This window comes from Oncorhynchus clarkii, chromosome 32 (assembly GCF_045791955.1).
Source record: "Oncorhynchus clarkii lewisi isolate Uvic-CL-2024 chromosome 32, UVic_Ocla_1.0, whole genome shotgun sequence".
Classification (NCBI taxonomy): Eukaryota; Metazoa; Chordata; class Actinopteri; order Salmoniformes; family Salmonidae; genus Oncorhynchus; species Oncorhynchus clarkii.
In genome coordinates this window covers 34,530,992-34,552,994 of record NC_092178.1, presented here as the reverse complement: position 1 = coordinate 34,552,994, position 22,003 = coordinate 34,530,992, and the positions used below count along the sequence as shown (strand labels likewise).

Sequence of the window (22,003 nt, the reverse complement as noted above, 5' to 3'; positions counted from 1 at the left end):
GCCGTAATACAATAATAACAGTAATAACATTAATATTAAACATACACAGTAAGTACAAAATGATGTGTTTTTTTTCTTAATTTACCCACACCTACCCTCCCCTTCACCCCCAAAAAATCCCATAGCTGCCTGTGACACCATGCCCCCACCCCCAAAGAACTCAATTACCCAGCAGCACCCACATAGAATCGTAGTACACAAACTGCCCATCCTATGGGGTGGATTTGGACGGTATCCAATGTCCAGATGAGGAATGAGCAAAACTAAGAAAGTTGGCTGTCCTGGATATGGCTCATCTCTTGTGACGAGATGTTTTCAAAGTGGGTCCAAGTCCAGAGAGTCAAACAGACTTTGAAGGGAAGTAAGCATAGAGATAAATAGTCGTATCTCTACGGGAAGTAGAGGGCATTCCAATGAATGCCGGTTGGGGTATCATCTTGACAGTCAGACAGACATACAGGGACATGAAGTCAGAACTCATTCAGAAAATGTCATTGGCAGTTAGGAATGGACCCTGCCTAGAAAACCAGCAGCCCAGAAGAAGTCCATGCGTCTTTGAGTGAAGTGGCCGACACATATACAGCACAAACATCACCATGCCCTTCCCTGTGAGGGATTGGGCCGCAGTAAGAATTTGGGGAAGAAATATGTCTTTGTCCTCTTAAAGGAGGCTAAGAAAGGATGGAATATGGAAATCAGTCAGTCCGTCAAATCTCCAATCTCGTCAGAAGGCGTCCCACCTATTTGCGGTGCTTCATCTCCTTCTCGTGGTGCCCCTTGCCACCCCCCTGGTCCTTGTCCAGCATTTTGATAGCCTCCACCAGGTAGCTCTGGAAGGCGGAGAGGGCGGCGCAGATAGCGGGGGTGCCGAAGCCGTGGGTGAGTAGGCTGAAGTGGGTGAGGTTGCTCTGGACCCCGTGCTCCAGACAGGGGTTGGGACGGCTCGCCCCCAGAGGAGAGCGGTCCTGGGACATCAGGTCCACAAACTCCTTGCAGATCTCCCTGAGGAGAAAAAGTTAGAGAAGGGTTCGAATTTTTCAATGCCAACGTCAACATTTTCAGGTCAACGTTTAACAATGTAATGGGACGATCATCACACTCATTAAAACTATACACATATTTCCCAAATAGCTTCGTCTGCTTCACTTAAGCCAAAAATATTTTTTAGTTGGCGTCTGCCCTTCACGCACACTATGTACAGTGGGGCAAAAAATGATTTAGTCAGCCACCAATTGTGCAAGTTCTCCCACTTAAAAAGATGAGAGGCCTGTACTTTTCATCATAGGTACACTTAAACTATGACAGACAAAATGAGAAAAAAAATCCAGAAAATCACATTGTAGGATTTTTTATTTATTTATTTGCAAATTATGGTGAAAAATAAGTATTTGGTCAATAACAAAAGTTTATCTCAATACTTTGTTATATACCCTTTGTTGGCAATGACAGAGGTCAAATGTTTTATGTAAGTCTTCAAGGTTTTCACACACTGTTGCTGGTATTTTGGCCCATTCCTCCATGCAGATCTCCTCTAGAGCAGTGATGTTTTGGGGCTGTTGCTGGGCAACATGGACTTTCAACTCCCTCCAAAGATTTTCTATGGGGTTGAGACTGGCTAGGCCACTCCAGGACCTTGAAATGCTTCTTACGAAGCCACTCCTTCGTTGCCCGGGCGGTGTGTTTGGGATCATTGTCATGCTGAAAGACCCAGCCACGTTTAATCTTCAATGCCCTTGCTGAAGGAAGGAGGTTTTCACTCAAAATCTCACGATACATGGCCCCATTCATTCTTTCCTTTACACGGATCAGTCGTCCTGGTCCCTTTGCAGTAAAACAGCCCCAAAGCATGATGTTTCCATCCCCATGCTTCACAGTAGGTATGGTGTTCTTTGGATGCAACTCAGCATTCTTTGTCCTCCAAACACGACGAGGTGAGTTTTTACCAAAAAGTTATATTTTGGTTTCATCTGACCATATGACATTCTCCCAATCTTCTTCTGGATCATCCAAATGCTCTCTAGCAAACTTCAGACGGGCCTGGACATGTACTGGCTTAAGCAGGGGGACACGTCTGGCACTGCAGGATTTGAGTCCCTGGCGGCGTAGTATGTTACTGATGGTAGGCTTTGTTACTTTGGTCCCAGCTCTCTGCAGGTCATTCACTAGGTCCCCCCGTGTGGTTCTGGGATTTTTGCTCACCGTTCTTGTGATCATTTTCACCCCACGGGGTGAGATCTTGTGTGGAGCCCCAGATCGAGGGAGATTATCAGTGGTCTTGTATGTCTTCCATTTCCTAATAATTGCTCCCACAGTTGATTTCTTCAAACCAAGCTGCTTACCTATTGCAGATTCAGTCTTCCCAGCCTGGTGCAGGTCTACAATTTTGTTTCTGGTGTTCTTTGACAGCTCTTTGGTCTTGGCCATAGTGGAGTTTGGAGTGTGACTGTTTGAGGTTGTGGACAGGTGTCTTTTATACTGATAACAAGTTCAAACAGGTGCCATTAATACAGGTAACGAGTGGAGGACAGAGGAGCCTCTTAAAGAAGAAGTTACAGGTCTGTGAGAGCCAGAAATCTTGCTTGTTTGTAGGTGACCAAATACTTATTTTCCACCATAAATTTGCAAATAAATTCATTAAAAATCCTACAATGTGATTTTCTGGATTTTTTTTCTCTCATTTTGTCTGTCATAGTTGAAGTGTACCTATGATGAAAATTACAGGCCTCTCTCATCTTTTTAAGTGGGAGAACTTGCACAATTGGTGGCTGACTAAATACTTTTTTGCCCCACTGTATATGTATATGCAACACTTGAGATGGTTCAGTATTAGTGAGACTGTATCTACTGTAAGATTGTATTAGGCCCAGACATGGATCACGAGACACTCACTTGGTGGCCAGCAGCATACTGCGTCGTGTGGGAAGCTGCTCGGGGTCACTCTGCCGACATAGATACTCTGCTGTCGCTCTGGCAGGGAACTCCGTCTCGCACACATACCCAAAGTCACGGGCCAGGTGGACTGCCTCACCTGGAAGAGATAGAAAAGACTAGTGAATGGCCGGATGTCAATGTGGAGGTTCGGCAGGAAATAAGGCAAAGCTCTGTTTTTTTACGTGGTGCTCTTGTTTGGATTTACCGTTGGTTTATGGTACTGCATGGTACTATTCATTTATTACCAATTTTCATTCAATTTAATTGTGCAAATACATTTTGGTTGAACAGTTAATTACAGTGGCAGTAGATTTTAATTGAGATTTGACTAAGCGATAACTGGGGAATATGCCCTCTACCTAGAGAGTTGTGTTCACCCAGGAGTGTCTGTCAGTATGTGTACAAGTTACTGTGGACCTCTTACCCTCCACTAGAGCCGTCAGGAGGGTGACGTTGGCTGCCTTGCGTCGCCCAGCGGGGAGATTGAGCCCAATCTTCTCCAGACGCTCTCTCAGACAGCGCCCACCATTCTTTGACTTTGCCCTGAGGGAGGAGAGAGGAGCCAGAGAGACCAGCTTAAGACCTGTCTGTGTGGCCACGTAACAAACTGCTGAGCCTTGTCCTTGGCTCTGGTTGCCCACTCCTAGGTCTGTTTGTCTGTCTGGGCTGCTTTCACACAAAACTCCCCATGGCCATAGTCTAGTACTGCTGCCACTTGATGGTTTAATTTGGTCCTTTGCTTTTGCGTTCCATTTTTTGTTAGATATGGGTGCCAAAAGCACTTCGTAGAAGGACAATGATTTGAAATATGCACTATTGTAATCTAATGTATGAACACTGAGCAGGAAATGTGGTTCATTGCATATTTTTGGGGGAGGAATTGAAAATGTCTTAAAATATATGCATTATTACATTCTCTGTGGAGGAGCGGAACTTTTTCCACTGAATACATTAAGCAATCAAGGGGTGACAAATATTGTATTCTATTGTCCAGAATACATGAATACATCTGTTGTTCAGAATTGTCTTATTCGATTTACAATCATGTGTGAAGCCTTGAAGCCGTGTCTCTCTCCACTGTTTCTCTCTCCCCACCCCTTACTCCAAACTCCGACCCTCTCACCTGCGCAGGACTCCGCCCAACAGGGAAGCGTTGAGGCACTCGGGCGGGGCCAGCCGTCGCTGCACCTCTCCCACGGTGACCTTGTACTTGGAAGTGGAGCTGAGGAGGGAGAGGCGGCCGGGGACGGAGCAGAACACCTCCCCCGGGTTGGACACGGAACCCATCCCTAGACCATCCTTACTGAGGTGGAGAGCCGACAGGGACGAGCCGTTCAGCTTGGAGGGGATGGGAACTGTGGAGAGAGGAGCGAGAGAGAGACAAAGAGAGAGAGAGAGAGAGAAAGTGTGTAAGGGTGAGAGAGAGGGTGGAAAAGAGGGGGGGGGGGTGGCAAGATAGGAAGAGAGATGATAGAGAAAGATGGGTATTGAGGAAGGGAGAAAAAGAGTTTAGGTGAATAAAAATCATATTTCCACAATCCTTTCTAATATACAAGTAATGTAACTAATGTGTTTATTACATGGATAATACATCCAGTGGCACGTTTTCCCATGTGTTGCTAGCTCTAATTCTGGCACCACTATTGCTGTTGTTGTTTTGGTCACAGCAGGTGGGTTCCCTGTTTCTTTAAGTAACACATCTCATTTAGATCTTATTCACGCCTCACTACTTTCACAGTCACTTTTCTCTGACTGCTAAGCTTAAAGAACTTCATTCTCAAGTATTGAATGTTGCTAGAATTTAAGTTGCCTCTTTACAGGTTTAAAAACTGGGAGAAACTGGGGACAAAGCAGCACTACCATATGAATGCCAATCATAGAATTGTGGCTGAGAAAGCATTTGAACCGTTAAAATCTAGACATCGTGGTAATATTTGCAGTTACTTGAGAGGATTATTCTGAAAAATTATTACAATTTAAACGGCCATTCAGTTCCTAATAATGATTTATGTCGACGTAAAAAAAAAGTTACATCATCTTTTAAACCGTTAATTTGTTTTCTTGAAATGAGCTGATGTAGCCCCCTAATCACACGTCTTTTCATGCCAGGACTGTGGGCTGGGATCTAAAGAATGTGTGGCTCCTATAGGCTGAACTGAGAGGATTGAATTAACCCTTTCCCTAGGTGAGTGTGTGTGTGTGTGTTATTATGTATGAGTGTGCATTACTGTGTTTCTATGGTATCTTAGTATCCTCTCCTGCCCCCGTGTGTGTGTGTGTGCATGTGGGTTTCTGCATCTCTTCCCCCCTTATCCCTTTGGCTCAGTGCATCCTCCCAGTGACTAGCTATACTGTTGCGGAGTTATTATCTCTGTGCCTACTGTCAGCTGTGCTAGAGCTGCCGCTGTGATGTTTTCTCTCCACTCTCTCTCCGTGGGCGGCGTGCGTCTCTTTGCGACACCCCACTGTGCGGCACAGATTCCCGGACAGAAGGGAGCTCTCTCTATCCCCCATTCAGAGCCAGCCAGGCCCGGCCGCGGAGCAGTGTAGAGGTCTTTAAGGTCTCTGTGTGTGTGTGTCTCTCTCTGTGTTCTGTTTCGCTCGCTCTCTCAGATCCGCTTATTCATGTAGGCTTTGAGTTTGTTCTATGCTCTTAAATCCGTGGCCATGAGTACGCACTGTAATTGATACACTCTCAACCTCGGCAAATCACTGGAATGATAGTCATTCCTTTTGAAAATGAGTGTTGGTTGCAAAATGTTAAGCATCGCTCATGCATAGATGTCATGTCTCCGGTGTAGTCACGAAAGCGGATTTGGAATTTAAGTATTTCAAGCTGTTTGGAATTCAACTTGAATTGGTTAATCGTGCCCCTGTGTCTTGTGAAAAATCCTAGTTCTTACTATTGGTAATATTAGAGTGATCACACGGCTGTGAATTTCTCCAGAACTCCTCTTTTATCACTTCTTTCCCCTCCCTTTTCCTTGCCCCACTTCTCTTCTCTCCTCCTTGCTCTAATCCTGCTCTCGCTCTCTCCCTCTTCCTCTCATATGACCATGAACAGTTCATTAAGAATGACTGCCTTTAGGGTGAAGTCTGCAGCCGAGTATTAGAGAACTTTTTGACTTCAAATGAAATAGCAAAACAGAATTATTTATAGTGTGTGTGTGTGTGTGTGTGTGTGTGTGTGTGTGTGTGTGTGTGTGTGTGTGTGTGTGTGTGTGTGTGTGTGTGTGTGTGTGTATATATATATATATATATATGCTGGAGGGGTGGTTGGTGTTTATAGGGAAGGGTGCGCGCACACACACACACACACACACACACAGAGAGCTCTGCCTCCCTTACCTTTCTTAATGACGGAGTGGTCCAGGATGCCCAAGGCTGATCCCTCCTCCATTCCCTGTGTTGGGTAGATACAGTGGCCAGTCAAGATCATTTATTCACTACCCCCACCAGCCAATTCAAAACCAGTCTGGGCCAAGTGCAATCTATAATTTAGCTCTTGTCACAGTGTAAGAAAATTATAACAGTTGATTGGCAGATTTGCTAGAGTATTGTGGTTTGTTAGGGCATCCATGTTGGAAACTAGACTCAGAAGAGGGCCGAGAAGCCGGGGTTAATTCTATGTTGAGGTGGTTATTGTGGGGCCCTTATCATAATGCAGTGTATGAGACTTAGCAGACGCTTTTATTCAAGGCCAGGTTAATACACTTACAGTGTCTGTGATCTCTATGAACGGGGTGGAAGAAAAAGCAGTAAACAGAATTCACTATTTCTTGAAATTGGCTGTGCAAATACACAATGTTGTGTGGTCAGAGAACAAAGAAGAAGACAAAAGTTGGCCCTGCTTAACATGGTCTTCACTCTATGAAAACCTAGACAAAGAACTGACATTTTGTGTTTGTGAGTTGAGAGCATGATCATCACTTTGTCAATTCCATGTCTCTTTTACACATTTTATGTTGTGTGTATTTTTTTTTTTACATTAAAAGTTGCAAATAAAAAAAACTATAGCCTAAGTAGGGTATGTTTTTCACTTAAATGACAAAAGGGGCTAATCGATTAGCCTTCATGAGATGAACCCTGCGACCGCACTCCTTTTCAGATGTGAATTCATGGACGTCGGACATTTTCAGAAATGTAATCATTGTGCCCAATTTTCAAGTTACTAAATCTTCATGTAATTATCTATCTTAAGCCTACATATTTTTATATGGATGGATCAGGCCTACTTGTCTATTCAGCAAAGACACTTTATTGAATCATCATTGAACTGCAAAAAAAAAGTGACCAATTTAATTCGCTATAACAAATTCAACAAACATTTCAACATTTTAAACGTTGAAGTGTTTGCCATTTGTGGGGTATTTCTATGTTATTCTACATGCGTCAATGAGGAGTGTTAGAAAAAAATCTGCAGAGAGAGATGCTCTTCGTCTCGGATTTATATGGGGCTCAAACTTGCGAATTTAATCCATTAATCAAATAGAAGGTTCCGTCAAGAGAGAGCGTTTAACACAAACATGCTCTGGATGACTCCATGCCTTCCGCTTGAGTAAGTGTTTCTTTGTATTAATGACCACGGGAATCAAATTGGTTGCGCCGAATTGTGTCAGAGATGCAGGATGCTTTGAACAAATGCGTCTGAATCTGCACCTGCTTGTGTGTGGTTGACTACTCAATAAATCCATAGCAACGTTTCAACTATTCTTCTTGCTAAAATTGCATGCATACCATATGCATATGCATATGCATATGTTCAACACTTCTCCCCATGACTTCAATGGATACCGGCTAAAGGCACCAACGAAATGTTGACTTGCTTCGTGTGTTAGAGGATAGCCTATAGGCCTAATAAGTCAGGCTTGAATTTAGACACACAAAGAACAACAAAACTATTCAGGAAGGAAATAATTACAACATATAATATTTCATATTATTATGTACATTTTTCAGGAGATTAGCATCAATGTTGTTAATTTTCCCGCTGCAATTAATACATTGTCAATGTCATTGAAATCAGAAACAAATTAGTTATGAGGTAATAGTATAAATGCACCTATTATTTTATTGATATCGTACTATTTTGTTGATATTTCCAATATCCATGTCTATTTCAATTTACCTGAAAGAAATTGATTTTCTAAATAATCTATTTAAGAACTGCGCCCACAAAATGGGCTAATATAGTTAAACATATCACTCAAATGTTTTCAAGGTCTAAGAATGTAAATGATAGTAGCTTTCAGATATATTTGTTTGATCTCTGCCCGCTATATTTAACATAACAACACTTTGGGGATTAGGTTGAACTAATATAATTTTTAAGCTAACGAGACAAGCGAGCCCCTGCAATTAGTGGACCAATTCCATTTAACATGATTAGGCCTACATGTATCCATCAACGCAATCATCACCACTTAGACAAGTCTCTAGCCTATTTACACTGCCACGGGGAAAAAGATGCCATTGGTCTCTAAATAATGTGTTTAAACTGTGCGTATACTCTCACAATAAGATCAGGGCGAAGAGCAAGTTCATTTCATTTGACAGGTGGCCACTTCGAGACAAGTATTAGTGTAACAGTTGGTAAATATGCAATTTTTCACCAAATGTTATATGAACTGCATTAACAATTAGGTATTTTTCTAAGGTGGAGCTTTTGGGAGAAAAAAAGCTAGTGTGGAAAATACGCAACAAAAGTAGACTGTCACAGTAACAAAAGAAAAGAGAATCCTTGCCATACACACAATTATTCACTAGTTCTTATAGATTCTTCCACAAAATAAATTGTAAACTAATGTAGCAATGATCTACATAATGGGTGCGTGGGTTAGGCTATGCGCTGGAAGGGGACTTTTACGCACGACCAATATAGTGTTTGTGAACGGGAGAAGGAATAATAAAAAGGTCCACGCACAAATAAACCCACCTGCATGTCCTCCAGTCCGTGATGTCCAATGTGCATTCCAAGAGGCCCGTCCCCTAGCGCTGCAGCACCCTCCCCAAGTCCGTGGAGAAGCCGGGGTACACCGGGGTACTCCCGACGGTGGTCGAGGCTTAAAGCCCGGTGTGACTGTGACAATAGCCCCCCCTCGTCCGCTCGCGACCTCTGCGAGTGCCATGCCGCTTGCTGATGCTGATGGATGGAGTTGATGGAGGTGTAGGGGTCCGATAAGTGAGAGTATGCAGAGTCCTGGCTCTGGGAGTATGAGAGCGAAGACTGTGGGTATGGAGGGGGGAAGTACGGAGGTTGGAAGTCAGAGGCCGGTGTGTGGCAGAGCGGTGGAGCCGAGGAGTAAGCTGCCTGGTTCAGCGAGGAGAGTTGGGACAGTCGCCCGCTGGGCGAGGAACCGGTCAGTCCGTCCGCGCGGTCCTGTGCATTAAATACAAAAAAAAGTAACTTAGGCTTCTAAATCAAACTATTTTTTTGATTACATGCAAATCCATCAATTTACTGCACCAAATGTCAGGCCTATAATTAAATGTATTTTTTTAATTCAAATAATCTTTGCAAAACTATAAATAGCAGCCTAAGCGTTATCATAAGCACATTACAATTCGTTATTGATTATGATTAACTGAACTGCAATGAAATTGAAATCATACAAATAAAATTATTTTAAATCAGTTCGATAGCGCATATAGATCTGTACAAAACTTAGTCTGTCTTGACCACACAAAAAAATACAAATGTAGCTTAAAATTAAACTATTTAATTATAAAATGTCCAAATAACTCAAGGTGTTTGATTTGCATGCCAGACAGGCAGCAGGTGCCTCTGGCATCGCTGCATGACAGTGTCAAAGGTCATGGCCACTGAGAACCCCAACAGAACAAAGGACAGGTATCTAATGCTCAATAGCATCATGTTGCCCCAGGAAATACAATACCCAATATTATAAAATATGTGAACACATTTATGACTACAGGAACTCATAAAATATTGCAAATATGTTCAAGTTAAATGTAAAGCAATATAGCCTAAACATAACTTTAGCCATTTTGTCTGAATTAATTTGGGAGTCATCATGTAATATTGTAATAACATACTATCATCAATGCAATAATTTTACAATATTCTCCAACTGTCCTGTAGCCTTCACATATGCATGCACTTCCAGGTTAAAATCGATTTTTCTAAAGCTGGGTCCCTCCGATCGATTTTGTTTTGTTGGAACAATGTCCATTATTAGAAACTAACAATGGGGGATTTAAAAGCAAAGGAAAAAGTTCATTTAAAATATGTATAAAATAATAAATGCCAACATAAAACCAATAACCACTAGACTAATATATAGGTTACCATCTGAATATGTATGCCTTATACATGTCACACCCCTTTAGTAGTTTCAATTTTCACTATGCTCACCACAGCAAAACGCAATGGTACTTTTACAAAAGTATTACTACCATCTCAAAGTGTCATTCTGGTTTTACTCGGCTCTCTTTAAATTCATATTTCGACGGACACTTTGATGCGGTCCGACATTCCGCATACAGCCGATCTATCCGGACAGCTGACAATGACAAAAGCTGCGCCGCTAGTGCGAAGTTAACGTCACATATCTGTGCCCACTCGAGTCAAGACAAAGTTGTAGAAATGGAAAATGACAAGACCATATCGGACCTAATCTGGTCGGCAGACTAGCGCGTAGTATTGAATTTACAAGGACTCACCATAGCCGAATATGTGTGGACTAACATCTCTTCTGGTTACCCAAATTCACCGTCTAGGATATGGATGTCTTGTCCGTGTCACCAAATAGTTATAATCCAAGATACTTTCATGTGTCAACAAGATCCATACAGGAAGTAGCTAAAGCTTTTCTTCTTCTTGCTTTTAGAAATGTCTCAATCCTCAACCACGTGCTGTTACGGATGCTTCTGTCAGAAAGTGTCCTAAATTTTCTCCATGCATGCGCTACTTATAGGTTTTCCGAACGCGCTCCACAGAAGAGGGGAGGGGTGGGGGTGGGGGTTGGGGGTCCAGTTTTCTTAAAGAGATATTCATTCAATCATACATTTCCCCACATGTATGTTTGATCATTTTCCTACCTTTACTTTCTTTTTAGATTCGAAGTTATTAAACTAACCAGACGTCCCATATTATTTGCCTCCTGTTTTAAACGCCAAATGAGAGGTCTCGTCCCCAGACAAGTCCAAATGATTTTGGCACAGAGTACGCATCAAATAGCCTATTAGTCTTTATGAATCAATATCCAGCCTTCTGTTTAAACTGCCGCGTAATTAAAGCATTACGCACGCTATCCACCTCGCTCAACTTTGTGAGATACAGATAACTCAAAACAACTTTTAAAGTGTTTTTGAAATATATTTACATAAGTTTGAATAATTTGATTGTGCTCACCATGACAATGAGTGAACGTTATCTATACCATTTCATTCACCCAAATTGGAAAACTGTTAACATTTGCAATATCGATCCGTAAAACCATTATAACATCAAACAAGTTCTGTCACTAGTTCTTGCCACTTTACAAAAACTATTTAAAAAATATATATATATTCATTGTAAGCCCTATCTAGCCCGATCAGTAATAGCATGAGAGAAAACATTTTTCAGAATTCATTAGCCATTTGATAAACTTGTATCAATTCAAGCATAGCCTAATCATTTGTTACCTGACAGTAGGGCTCAGTCTTCGTTCGAGATTTCCAAAGCATGATGACCTTGTTGTAAAGGGTGTCCGGGTTGCAGAGATTGGAGTTACGTTTGGACAGGGGGTTATAGCGGGCAACAGGAGGATGGATAAAGACGAGCTGAAGGTAGACTGATGAGTGAGTTAGTTGGAGTAGCGACGCAGGAGTTTTGTATGAGTCACACAGAGACATGGACGGAAGTTTGAGGAGGGGTGTGAGGGCGGGAGGTGAGCGGAATCAAGAGGGCTGCTAAATAAGGGCAAAAAGAGGGTTAGAGTTTTATGCCAAAAGGAAACATTTGAATAGATAACACAATCCCGTTTATTAAATCGAATGCGTTAAGTTGGACTGTAATGTGCAATTATACTATTACGCATGACTAAGACATTTTAAGCAAACTGTATAGACTAGATTTTTATCAATTACAGGCAAATAATTATATTTAAGCGTTTCCATAGATGTATAATTTAAAACGGAATTATAACCGTACACCATACTTCAGGCTACTGGTGTCTCTACTTGCTACTGTATCATTTGAAAACTATGTCCAGACTTGAGACCCTGCAGGTTATCAAAAATGTATCGGAAAATTAACATCGTCACTCTCTTTTTGTAAGAAAGAAATTATGTAAAATGCAGCGTTGAAATCTAAAGACTTATTTTCTCTGAAATGTAAAGTTAAAACATTTCAGTTTTATGGATTGAGAATATCTGCCAAACAAATAATTAGTTATTAGTTTCACTGATATATTAGGGTCTTCAAAATAACTTCCAACGCGTAATCTATGCATCATTCTGGGATGTACCATGACCCAAAATGCCACACTGCTGTCAGAATGCCATCTAGCGGTAGAAAAAGCAACATGCATATACATGGAAAGATATTGGTTCACTTTAACTACAATACCACATAGTTACTATACCAATTATATTAGTCTAAAGTGTATGTTCATAAACTGCATCACTCCTTTCAGAAAACAGGAACATTGGTTTTAATGCATATGTCCTGTAAGTGTTTTGAATTTCAGTAGTAAGCAGGACAGCTTTGAGTGTGGATACCATCTCTTATCTGTTGAAGGAACATTCTGCTTCAAAATGAAAACACTTAAGATGAAATCTTTAACAAAATAATTATTTATTTTATTCTTAACTTTCATACATGTAACAGACTGCTTATATACAGTCATACCATCTTACAAACAAGTGCAATGTTTATCAGGAAGCGTATGACAAAGCAAGTATAGCCTGTTCATAAACAATGATATATTCAGCCATTTTGTCTTAGTCTCGAGGCTGAAGTTTTTCCTGATCATGTTACGTGTCTGCTCAGGAAAAACTCCTGGCCCCCATCTTCATGATCAATACACAAGTGCTTCAGTTTGTGGTAAGGGATTTCCTCAGACTGTCCATGCTACCCAAGGCTCCCTTGGCACTGCTCTTCAGGAGGACACTGATCTCCTGTCGACAGAACGGGCACTGGAGTGCCACTGCGCAGAGGGCCTCCTCTAGTGCCCCCTGGGTGTGGGGGTCAGGCAGGGTGCTACAGGAGCCCAGCATGGCGAGGGTGTGGTTGAGCCAACCCTCCTCCCTGACCAGGGTGATGATCCAGGGCTGGGCCTTCACACAACCTCCCAGGGCCTGCAGACCCAGCCTCCACAGCTCCCCAGCCTCCTCCCACCACTCCTCCCAGGCAGGGCTCACCCTAACTGGGCCCGGGCCCGACCTGGAGTCCAGGGCATCACGGAGGAACCGCAGGGCTGCGGAGAAGAACCGCCTCTGACTTGCTTCAACCGGAGCTGGAACATGGTAGAACAAATACAAAGACAGGCTTCAATGAATTTAGAGGGAATGTATTAGGCATACATTCATACAATTGCAAAAATAAACAATTCTATTAAGACAGAAATTGGCCCGTTCACTCATCGAAAAACAAAGCCATGTTAACTCACCTTTAGGAGCTGGTTTAAGCCTGCCAATCATGAGCCCCAGAGTACAAAGATTGGCAGCCAGGACCAAGAGGCGGGGTTTGTGCAGGAGAACAGGAAGTGCTTCACTCAACAGTGACTCAAGGCTTCTGAAACAAGGGTCCTTTCTGAGAGACAAGATTGTGCATAAATAACACATTTTGTCACACAGGTTATATTGTAATGTTATGCATCCCCAATGTGAACTTGCAGTTAGTGAAATATTTACCGTTGAGGGGGAGATTCAATTTAATTTATTTTATAGTCAACAACACAAAACGACCCAATTTTGCTGTATAAAAATCCATCCCAACTAGTCACCAGTATCTGTAAATTAAACTAAGCTATGTGTGTTTTATAGCGTACGTGTGTGCATTTCAGTCTCTACAAAACATTAGTTATACAACACATACATGTGTATTTGGGTCTCTGCAAAGGCAGCTGTGTGTAGTGTTTATTTTGTACCTGACTCGCTCCGGCTCCGTGACAGTGAAGTTGAGCAGGGCCGAGCAGGCTGTCTCCATACTGGGGTCCCGAGCTAACGCTGCCCCTCCTTTCCCCCGCAGGTCACCCCATCCCTGGGTTAGGAAGGCCACCAGGAGACCTGGGGTGTCCAGGGTGAGCAACACCTTTCTTGGGGCGTCCTCTGCAGAGAGGTGGCACAGAGCTGGGAGGAGATACCTAGAGAGGGGGGGGGGGGGGGGGGGGGCAGGAGAGAGGCTATGGCTTAAGATCCTGTTTCTCAAATGCGGTCAACTCCTGATAAATGCACACAGCTTGGGACTGTCAGCACAACCTGCACTAAACCCAGTATGCAGTTACCAGGAGCAGTTTTTTAAAGAATTACATTGGGACTGGAATCAGAGTCAACCTACCTTACAGCATCTTTGCCTGTCCAAGCCCCTCCCTGTGAGCAGTCGCCTACAGACATCTCCGACATCCAATTGGAAAGACCCTGGTCCTGACTCTCTCCCTGCAGATGGCTTCTGGCGTAGCCCATCAGAAAGGGCAAGAGGGCAGTCACTTCCTCCTTGAGACATGAAGTCTCTTCGGCGAGCCAGGCGCAGAGGGAGCGGAACGTGGCGAAAATGAAGGGGTCGCCGTAACGACTCGGATCAACCTGGAGAAAAATACTTAAAAGTTAGTTTCAGAATCAGAGTTAGCCTTCTCTTACAGGAGTACTCTTTGAGCAAAGCTGAAAGTGTAAGGTAAACACTACCGTATTGGGTAAATCCATTTGAATTCAATCCCTTTTTGACAGCACCCCTTTTGATTTAAACAAAGCCTTCAATATATTTTCCCATTGTAGGAAGGCTCAGAAAGTGACTTTTTGGACCTGAATGTCAAAATGTAAACGTGTTCAAAGTGAACCCATTTTGCACACCCCACCATAACATGAGACATCCATGTCTTCATCACTGGAAAATATAGCCTTTGCACTTCTACCCGTAAACAGGTTGAAAATCTTGCGACTGATAAACACCGAAATTGGAACGTAGTGGCTGTACAGTTAAATGCTATACATGAGTATCAGAGCTCAGGGTCTCCGCTCCACAGCTCTGTATGGGTTTTGACTGACAGTCGTTCTGAACTTGACCACCGCGTGCAACAAGAAGTTGGCCACATCCATCCCGCTAATTTGGCTACTTTTGCAAATTTTTTGTTGTCTGATTGAAGGAAATGCTGCAAATTATGAGGAGTCGATGTATTGTGAAAAGCGAGACGTTGAGGATTCAAACAAATATTTATTTGATGTCATACAAGCAAGCCAAACGCCTGTGAGTCCAAATGTGCACTTCACATCTCCATCTCATAAAACTCATAATATACAGTGCCAATGTTTATGATCACTAAGTTTGATGTACAGTTAGTTACAAGATGTCATGGGTTGTCCTGTACAGAATGAGCCTGTTTGTTGTATTGTGAAGACAATTTCCCGCGGACCACACATCTGAACACACTCACGAAAGCCTAATACTGTAAGATTATAAAATACAATTTAGCTAGTCATGTTGGAAATAGAACAAGCTTTCAAATTATGCCCACCTGACCCAGAATGAGATTTATTATGGACCGCTTTTTGGATTGCGCAAACAGTATTTGTGTAAAGGCGGGGGGATGCAATGCTGTGTTCAAAACAACTACAAGTGTACTTGCTCTAGTTCCTCAACGGCACAGCTAGGAGAGCTAAAAAGAAACGCTTTATAGCTGAAGACTCTTCGAGTCATATAAACGCATTGAAATTACTTAGGAACTGTGCACACTTAGGTGTGTGGCCACTTGGAAACACCAGTTAGACCGCTCACTCAAAACCTTTGTCATGTCTTAGGTTGCACCTATCCCACATTTTCCAAGAATATTCTTATCATGTTACTGAATGTCTTTCCAGATTTCGTTAAAGAAATTAGGTAAAGGACAGTAAAATGCACATAAAATCAACAGTGTAATGTTTGGATTCACTCGTGTCAGGTGAACTGTTGTGTCCTCACCTTTTATCTAATATTTTTCCCATAATCTCCAAACTGTTTCCTTTTAATTGCTACCATGGGTATGAATATGCTTTCCATATTTATTCTGTAAGAAACATTTAAATTTAGCCCTATCCATATAGTGGAACAGGTAAAAAAAAAAAAATTTTTTTTTATTTAAGTTACCTTAAAAATGTAATTTATCCCAAAATATATATTCGCATAGACCCTATTTTACATTATCTGAGGTTCTTGTTTTGTGCCCGACATCAGTTGAGGCACAAATCCTACAATTCTGTAAAGCAGGGTCTAAGCTACTTGAGTATTACATTTAAAAAAACTTTTTTTTTAAATTAAATCAGAGTTCACCCATAGAGTTCACCCATATTTTGATCATTAATATTAAAAAAAGGTTTACATTATTTTTTTTATTATTTATTTATTATTATTATTTTTTTATTATTTCTTTATAAAAACATTAATAAAAAAAACATTTTTCAAGATATTTTAGAATAGTTTGACAACCCTTTTTGTGAGCTTTTAAATGATATCAAACTCAACCGTTTAGCTTTTCCAGTGATGAAGACGTGTAATGGTAGGGTGGGTATGCAAAATGGCTCAACTTCGAGCACCTCTATCTTCTGAAAGTTTCAGCATTCAGGTCCAAAAAAAGTCACTTCCTGACCACTTCTTCCCTAGGCAAAAATGTATTGAAAGTCGTTTAAATCAAAAGGGATGTTGTCAAAAAGCACTTGAAATCAAATGGATATACCCCATTGTGAATTTTGTGTGTCTGTGCTTTGTACTGTCCACGGCACAGTTATCTTGTGGGAAACATGATTTGAATTTTATTCCACCTACACTTTCTTACAGACACACTGGCTGGTGTGAAAAATGAGTATGAATGCAGCTTCTTTGCCTCGTTCTCTTACCTGCTGCAGGTGATAGATGACTGCCGAGAAGGCCTCCTCCAGAACCAGGAGAACCTGCCGGCTCTGCTGCAGACTGAGTCCAGTGATGGCAGTCTGTGGCTGGGCATCGCTCTGCTGGGCGACTCCCTGGCTGCTGCAGGCCTGCTCCATGGCCGCTTCCATGACGCGGTAGCAGGCGGTGAGTGTCTGTTGCAGTTGGGGACTCAGCTCTGTATCGGGGGGCTCCTCCAGGCCCATCCTCACCTCCACACAGGCCCGGTTTACCAGCAGGCAACAGAACTTAGGTGGCCCCACAGGCTCCCAGCCGCACAGGTCCAACAGGCAGGCGGAGAGGACTAACACAGGGCCTATTTGACCTGGGGTCAGCTTAGCCTGCAGCATGGGCCTCAGGGCCACCCACAGACTGACCATAGTTGGCATTAGGTCAGTGTCCTTTGGTGTTCCACCTGGCGAGGGGAGGAACTGCGGCACCAGGGCACACATATCGAGCTGGGTGAGGCCAGTGGCTTGGCAGAAGTCTTGGGAGACTCTGGCCAGGAGAGAGAGGAGTTCGGCTGGGTGCTTACTCCAGGCTCTCTCTTTAGTTTTGCCTGAGAGCAGGGCACCAAGAAGGGGTAGTCCTTTTTCATGGCTCAGTGTCTGTTTCTGTCCCAAGGCCCGACAAAGAGCTGGGACGGCGCCCCTGGCCAGGAGCTGGTCTGGGCCCCGGGGTAAAGCACACACTGTAATCAAAACCTGGTAACAGTCTGTAGCCAAGGCCTCATCCAGTTTGACTGTTGAATGGGAAGTTGGAGCTCCATTTTCTGCAGTACCTTCCTCAGAGTCTGTAGGGCTCGTCGCATCTTGAGACGGTGCTTTGAATCCTGCAGTGTCCTGGACAGGCTCTTTGGTAGTGTTCGTGCTCTGTGATGACTGTTCATCTTCAGCCTGGCTTGGCTGGTCTGGTTCCATCCCTTGTCTAGCCTGGTGCTGGGCTTGTTTCTGCGGGCTCCATTTGGGCCCATCCGCCAGCAGCCCTAGCAGTAGAGGGATGGTGGTAAGGAGCTGTGGGTGGGCGGCCATGTCTGGGTCTGTGCTGAGGGCAGCCAGCAGAGCTGTGCCCAGAGACAGAAGCTCCTCTGGGGGCAAGCCGGAGGCATCACTCCCCCGGACCGCAGTCACCAGCAGGCGAGCTGGAAGACTCAGCCCCACCGCCTCAAAGATGCGCCGCAGTGTCGCACTGTCAAGCTGGCCTGCTGGACACAATCGTGTAATCTACAGAACAGAAAGTGAAGGATGGAGAATATAAGGGTGAAATATTTTTTTGTTACCCACCATACCAGATTAAATAGAATTACTAAGGGTCAGAGATAAGATATACTGGTGACACTCTTACCAGGAGAAGTGCAGCGAGTGTGTGGCTGTCGTTTTTGGCATGGGTGAGTGTGTGTAGACAGCGCTCCAGAACCTCACGCTGGGCAGCAGACAAGCCATCTATCGCCAGTGGCGCTCCCTCTCCTTCCTCACTGCCTGTGTGTTCGCCACTGGAATCACTCTCAGAGCTCACAATAAATGTACCCTCAGCCATTGCTAATGCCATCCTGTAAACACAATATACATATCAGTGGTGAAAATGAGTGAGACAGAGATCCAGACAATGCCCCATCTTCAAAATTGAGGTAAGAAGACGTCAACCTCTACTGCATCCTGTACATTGGATTAGTGAGCAAAAATAAACCACTCTGCCTTTTTTTGTCAAGAGCTTAGTCCTTTTGTAAGTTTTTCTTGATAAGCCATTCTCATAATTTGTGTCATTGTTGTGGAGCACCACTCCTTCACTTTGTTTTCTGAAGTGCAAAGGCCCACCTGAACTCTTATATTATGAAATAAGTATTGTTGTGCATTGTATTATGTTCATGTTAGCTGTGTAGCTAGCTAGACTAACTATCCCAAGATGTACTCTTAATAGGTATAACAAACCAGTTTTGGTGATTTCTGGTATTTCATCAAAATAAATCAATACATTTTTGGACTCATTCAAAAGTTACCTGATTAAGTACAATACCAATGGAAAATCATGTTTAAAAAGTTAAATTTATATTCCTAAAACGTAAGTTGAAAAGGATGCTGTCGCTGCTTCCTGTTGACAAGACATTTTGAAAAATAGCCCAGTGTCCAAATCAATAACCAACAGTTTGTGAAATATTGAAGACCTAAAAATAAAATGTACTATCTGCACATACATGTGCAACAATAGTAATCATATTACTTGTAGTTTTTATAAACTGCACATGCACCAAAAACACTGTGGCAATAAACCACTAATCGATTAGGGGGAAATCAGGTTGTACGCGCTGATGAAACTAACACCTAAAAAACCCGCCACATTATTCTTTATTAGGATCCCCGTTAGCCTACAACTAGTCTTACACATGTAGTGTGTTTGCATTGATCAGCTACACATACATGTCAGTACATACACACAAAAAGTAGCTCAAACGGAGGAGAGGTGTTGTGAGGTGTTGCTTTATTTTTTTAATAAACCAGGCTTGCTGTTCACTTGCACTATATGAGATGGAAGAGAGTTCCATGCAATCATCTGTGTGTTACCTTGAATGTGTTCTGTGCCTGGGGACTGTGAAAAGACCCCTGGTGGCATGTCTGGTGGAGTAAGTATGTGTTAGTGTTGTATGTAAATTGACTATGCAAACAACTTGGAATTTCCAACACCATTTTTCTTATCAAACAAGAACCCAGTCAGTCTTTCCTCAACTCTTAGCCAATAGAGACTGGCATGCACATGATTAATATTAATACTCTGATTACAGTGAAGAGCAAAACGTGCTGCTCTGTTCTGGGACAGCTGCAGCTTAACTAGGTACTTCTTTGCAGCACTTGACCATGTGACTGGACAATAATCAAGACCAGATAAAACTAGAGGATGCAGTACATTCTTTGTTGAGTCAAAAACCCATGGAAACTTTATGTTTTTTTTTACATTACTGGTTAGAGAACAACCTGCAGAAGACAGTCAGCAACATTTTGGAGTGATTACTTTATATTTTTGATGGGGTCGCCAAAACAGAAACGCAACACTTTTTTTGTCAAGTACTCATATCGATTTCACGTTGATATCGATTGCTTGAGAGGGGGGGAAACGAGGTTGCACGTCCTGATAAAACTAACAGTTCAAAACCCACAGAATCTGGGAATAATGTGTACATCTTTGCTTAGAGGACAATTTGTAGAACACCGCCATTTTGAATCAAGTCGGTTGCCAACGCGGTAAGTATAATGCAACACTTTTTTTTGCTAATCACTTCGATATCACGCTGAAATCAATAGAACAGAGGGAAAACACTTCGGATGTAGCGCTGTTTACACTAACACTATTCAAAGGCCACACGGAAACTTGGAACAACCTATACACGGTTGGTTAGATGAGAACTTGATGAGAAGGCTTATCTATATTTTGGAATGTCGGATATTGATTTCGGGAGGCTGCCATCACAGAAAAGGAACAGACCACTTTTTCTGTTAGTTAAATTAAACAAATAACGACGCAGCATAGGATAGAAGTGACAACGGTTGGATGCTATTTAAGTGATAGCTTGACAGTCGAATTCATGTATTGGTGTGCGACATGCGACTTATAGAAACTGCCCCAAATTGTCTGTGCCATTTCCTTAACTCTGTGTTCAAAATAATTCCACATGTCACTTTAAGGTGATAGTGTGTTGCCCAATCAAACTATTGCAACAATGACATTAAACTCAATTAACCAATTAAGAATTGTTTAAAGTTCTCAAACAATTTAGCTCAACGCTTTAGACCAGTGTTTCCCAAACTTGGTCTTGGAATCAGCTGTGTAGTGCTAGGGCAAAATCCAAAACGTGCACCCAGGGGGTGCCCCAGGACCGAGTTTGGGAAACACTGCTCTAGACTAAAGCCTCCACAGTGTCTGTGCAGAAGCCTGGAAGTTTGACATCCCTACTCTTAATAAGGAGCCTTGTTATTTGCCGAGGTAAACTGGCTCTAACAGCCAAATACTCCATCTAAACATGAATCGATTCTCAATTACGATGCTCTTCCAAAAACAAAGCCCTTTTCACATCACACCAATACAATTTAACAAAAGCAAAATACACACTTCACCAGTTACCAGTTGCAGCTGACAGTATTTTTCAGTGACAACACGTTTCTGGCGACCTTCTACACAGGTGTTCGGTGCCGCTGTAACATAGAAATATGGCCATGTGGAAACACGAACCTGGCCTTATAAAAAAGGTAAGCGCAAATTTAACGTTGTATTTTTAGGAAAATATGTATCGCTGCTATGAAAGATATGGTCCTTATTACTTCCTAAACCTTACCGTATGCGATGAATGTTAATGTTCAGACCGAGCGTCGGGGCTCTTGTGGAACAGAGTCATGCTCAAGGGCTAGGCTAACTCAAATTAGTAAGCTTTCCAAAGTGTTGTGGCTAATGAACTCATATCGTTCACGTTTCCCGCTTACATATATTTTAGCATTTTCTTTGGCATACATTGAAAACTGTGATAAAATAATTAGTGGAAGTAGCTACAAACATACTCACATTTAGGCTAGCTGCGTTCTTTATTTGTTCATTCAACTTTCAGCGCTGCACAAGAGAATGAGATCCACGAAAGCAAGCTGTCAAAACAAGAGATGGTTAGAACAACCAATCAACGTGATCAACAAATTATAATCGGCCAATCATGAGGAGGTTCTTTGACATGTAAGGACGCCATTTTGGTTGGTGGCCCGTTCTGGGAACGTTTATATATTTGTTTGGCAAAGCAAAATATTGGCACATTATTTCAATGCCCTTTGATAAATGTTGTGTTTAGTCATAGCAATAAAAGTTACTCCAAAAGATTGCAATTACTTGGCTGCGTTAGACGGACGTGATTGGATTAATCGCGTTTAGGTTTATATTGTAGCGACCGCACAGACAGCTGTGTGTTATGTGTTAGGCTAGTAGGTGGTTGTGTTGTACTTACCAGTACCCAGTGTTCGCGGGGTCCGACATGCTAATCAA

The 22,003-nt window shown here is 42.5% G+C and overlaps 2 protein-coding genes across 5 annotated transcripts; both read right to left on the bottom strand.

The window, feature by feature from the left end:
* Positions 1-118: 118 nt before the first annotated feature.
* LOC139391882 (transcription factor AP-2-epsilon-like) lies at positions 119-11,643 on the bottom strand. Of its 4 annotated transcripts, none has more exons than XM_071139493.1 (7): positions 11,581-11,643; positions 8,855-9,310; positions 6,280-6,334; positions 4,055-4,286; positions 3,356-3,474; positions 2,890-3,028; positions 119-1,002 (listed from the first exon to the last, which is right to left on the bottom strand). In XM_071139493.1, exons 1-7 carry the CDS (start codon positions 11,620-11,622, stop codon positions 741-743), a joined length of 1,305 nt encoding a protein of 434 aa, XP_070995594.1. In that variant the 5' UTR covers positions 11,623-11,643; the 3' UTR covers positions 119-740. The 4 variants fall into 4 exon arrangements, with proteins under 4 accessions (XP_070995594.1, XP_070995595.1, XP_070995596.1 ...); XM_071139494.1 differs by having other exon boundaries at positions 8,867-9,310; XM_071139495.1 differs by lacking the exon at positions 11,581-11,643 and adding an exon at positions 10,615-10,803.
* A 1,073-nt stretch (positions 11,644-12,716) lies between these two features.
* LOC139392316 (neurochondrin) lies at positions 12,717-21,625 on the bottom strand. The gene is made up of 7 exons (XM_071140217.1): positions 21,539-21,625; positions 18,338-18,542; positions 16,963-18,216; positions 14,438-14,682; positions 14,028-14,243; positions 13,548-13,690; positions 12,717-13,394 (listed from the first exon to the last, which is right to left on the bottom strand). Coding segments are annotated over exons 1-7 (2,487 nt in total). The 5' UTR covers positions 21,541-21,625; the 3' UTR covers positions 12,717-12,972.
* Between the last annotated feature and the right edge of the window lie 378 nt (positions 21,626-22,003).

What these genes read in the sequence shown, in the direction of transcription:
- LOC139391882 (XM_071139493.1), bottom strand. Translation starts at nt 11,622, where the DNA reads ATGCTTTGGAAATCTCGAACGAAGACTGAGCCCTACTGTCAG. An exon ending in AGACTGAGCCCTACTGTCAG is followed by an intron (nt 9,311 to 11,580) that starts GTAACAAATGAT and finishes TTTAATGCACAG; the next exon opens with GACCGCGCGGACGGACTGAC. An exon ending in CCACTCCGTCATTAAGAAAG is followed by an intron (nt 4,287 to 6,279) that starts GTAAGGGAGGCA and finishes CTCTCTCCACAG; the next exon opens with TTCCCATCCCCTCCAAGCTG.
- LOC139392316 (XM_071140217.1), bottom strand. An exon ending in TCATCTATCACCTGCAGCAG is followed by an intron (nt 14,683 to 16,962) that starts GTAAGAGAACGA and finishes ATTTTTCTCCAG; the next exon opens with GTTGATCCGAGTCGTTACGG. An exon ending in ACGGAGCCGGAGCGAGTCAG is followed by an intron (nt 13,691 to 14,027) that starts GTACAAAATAAA and finishes CTTGTCTCTCAG; the next exon opens with AAAGGACCCTTGTTTCAGAA.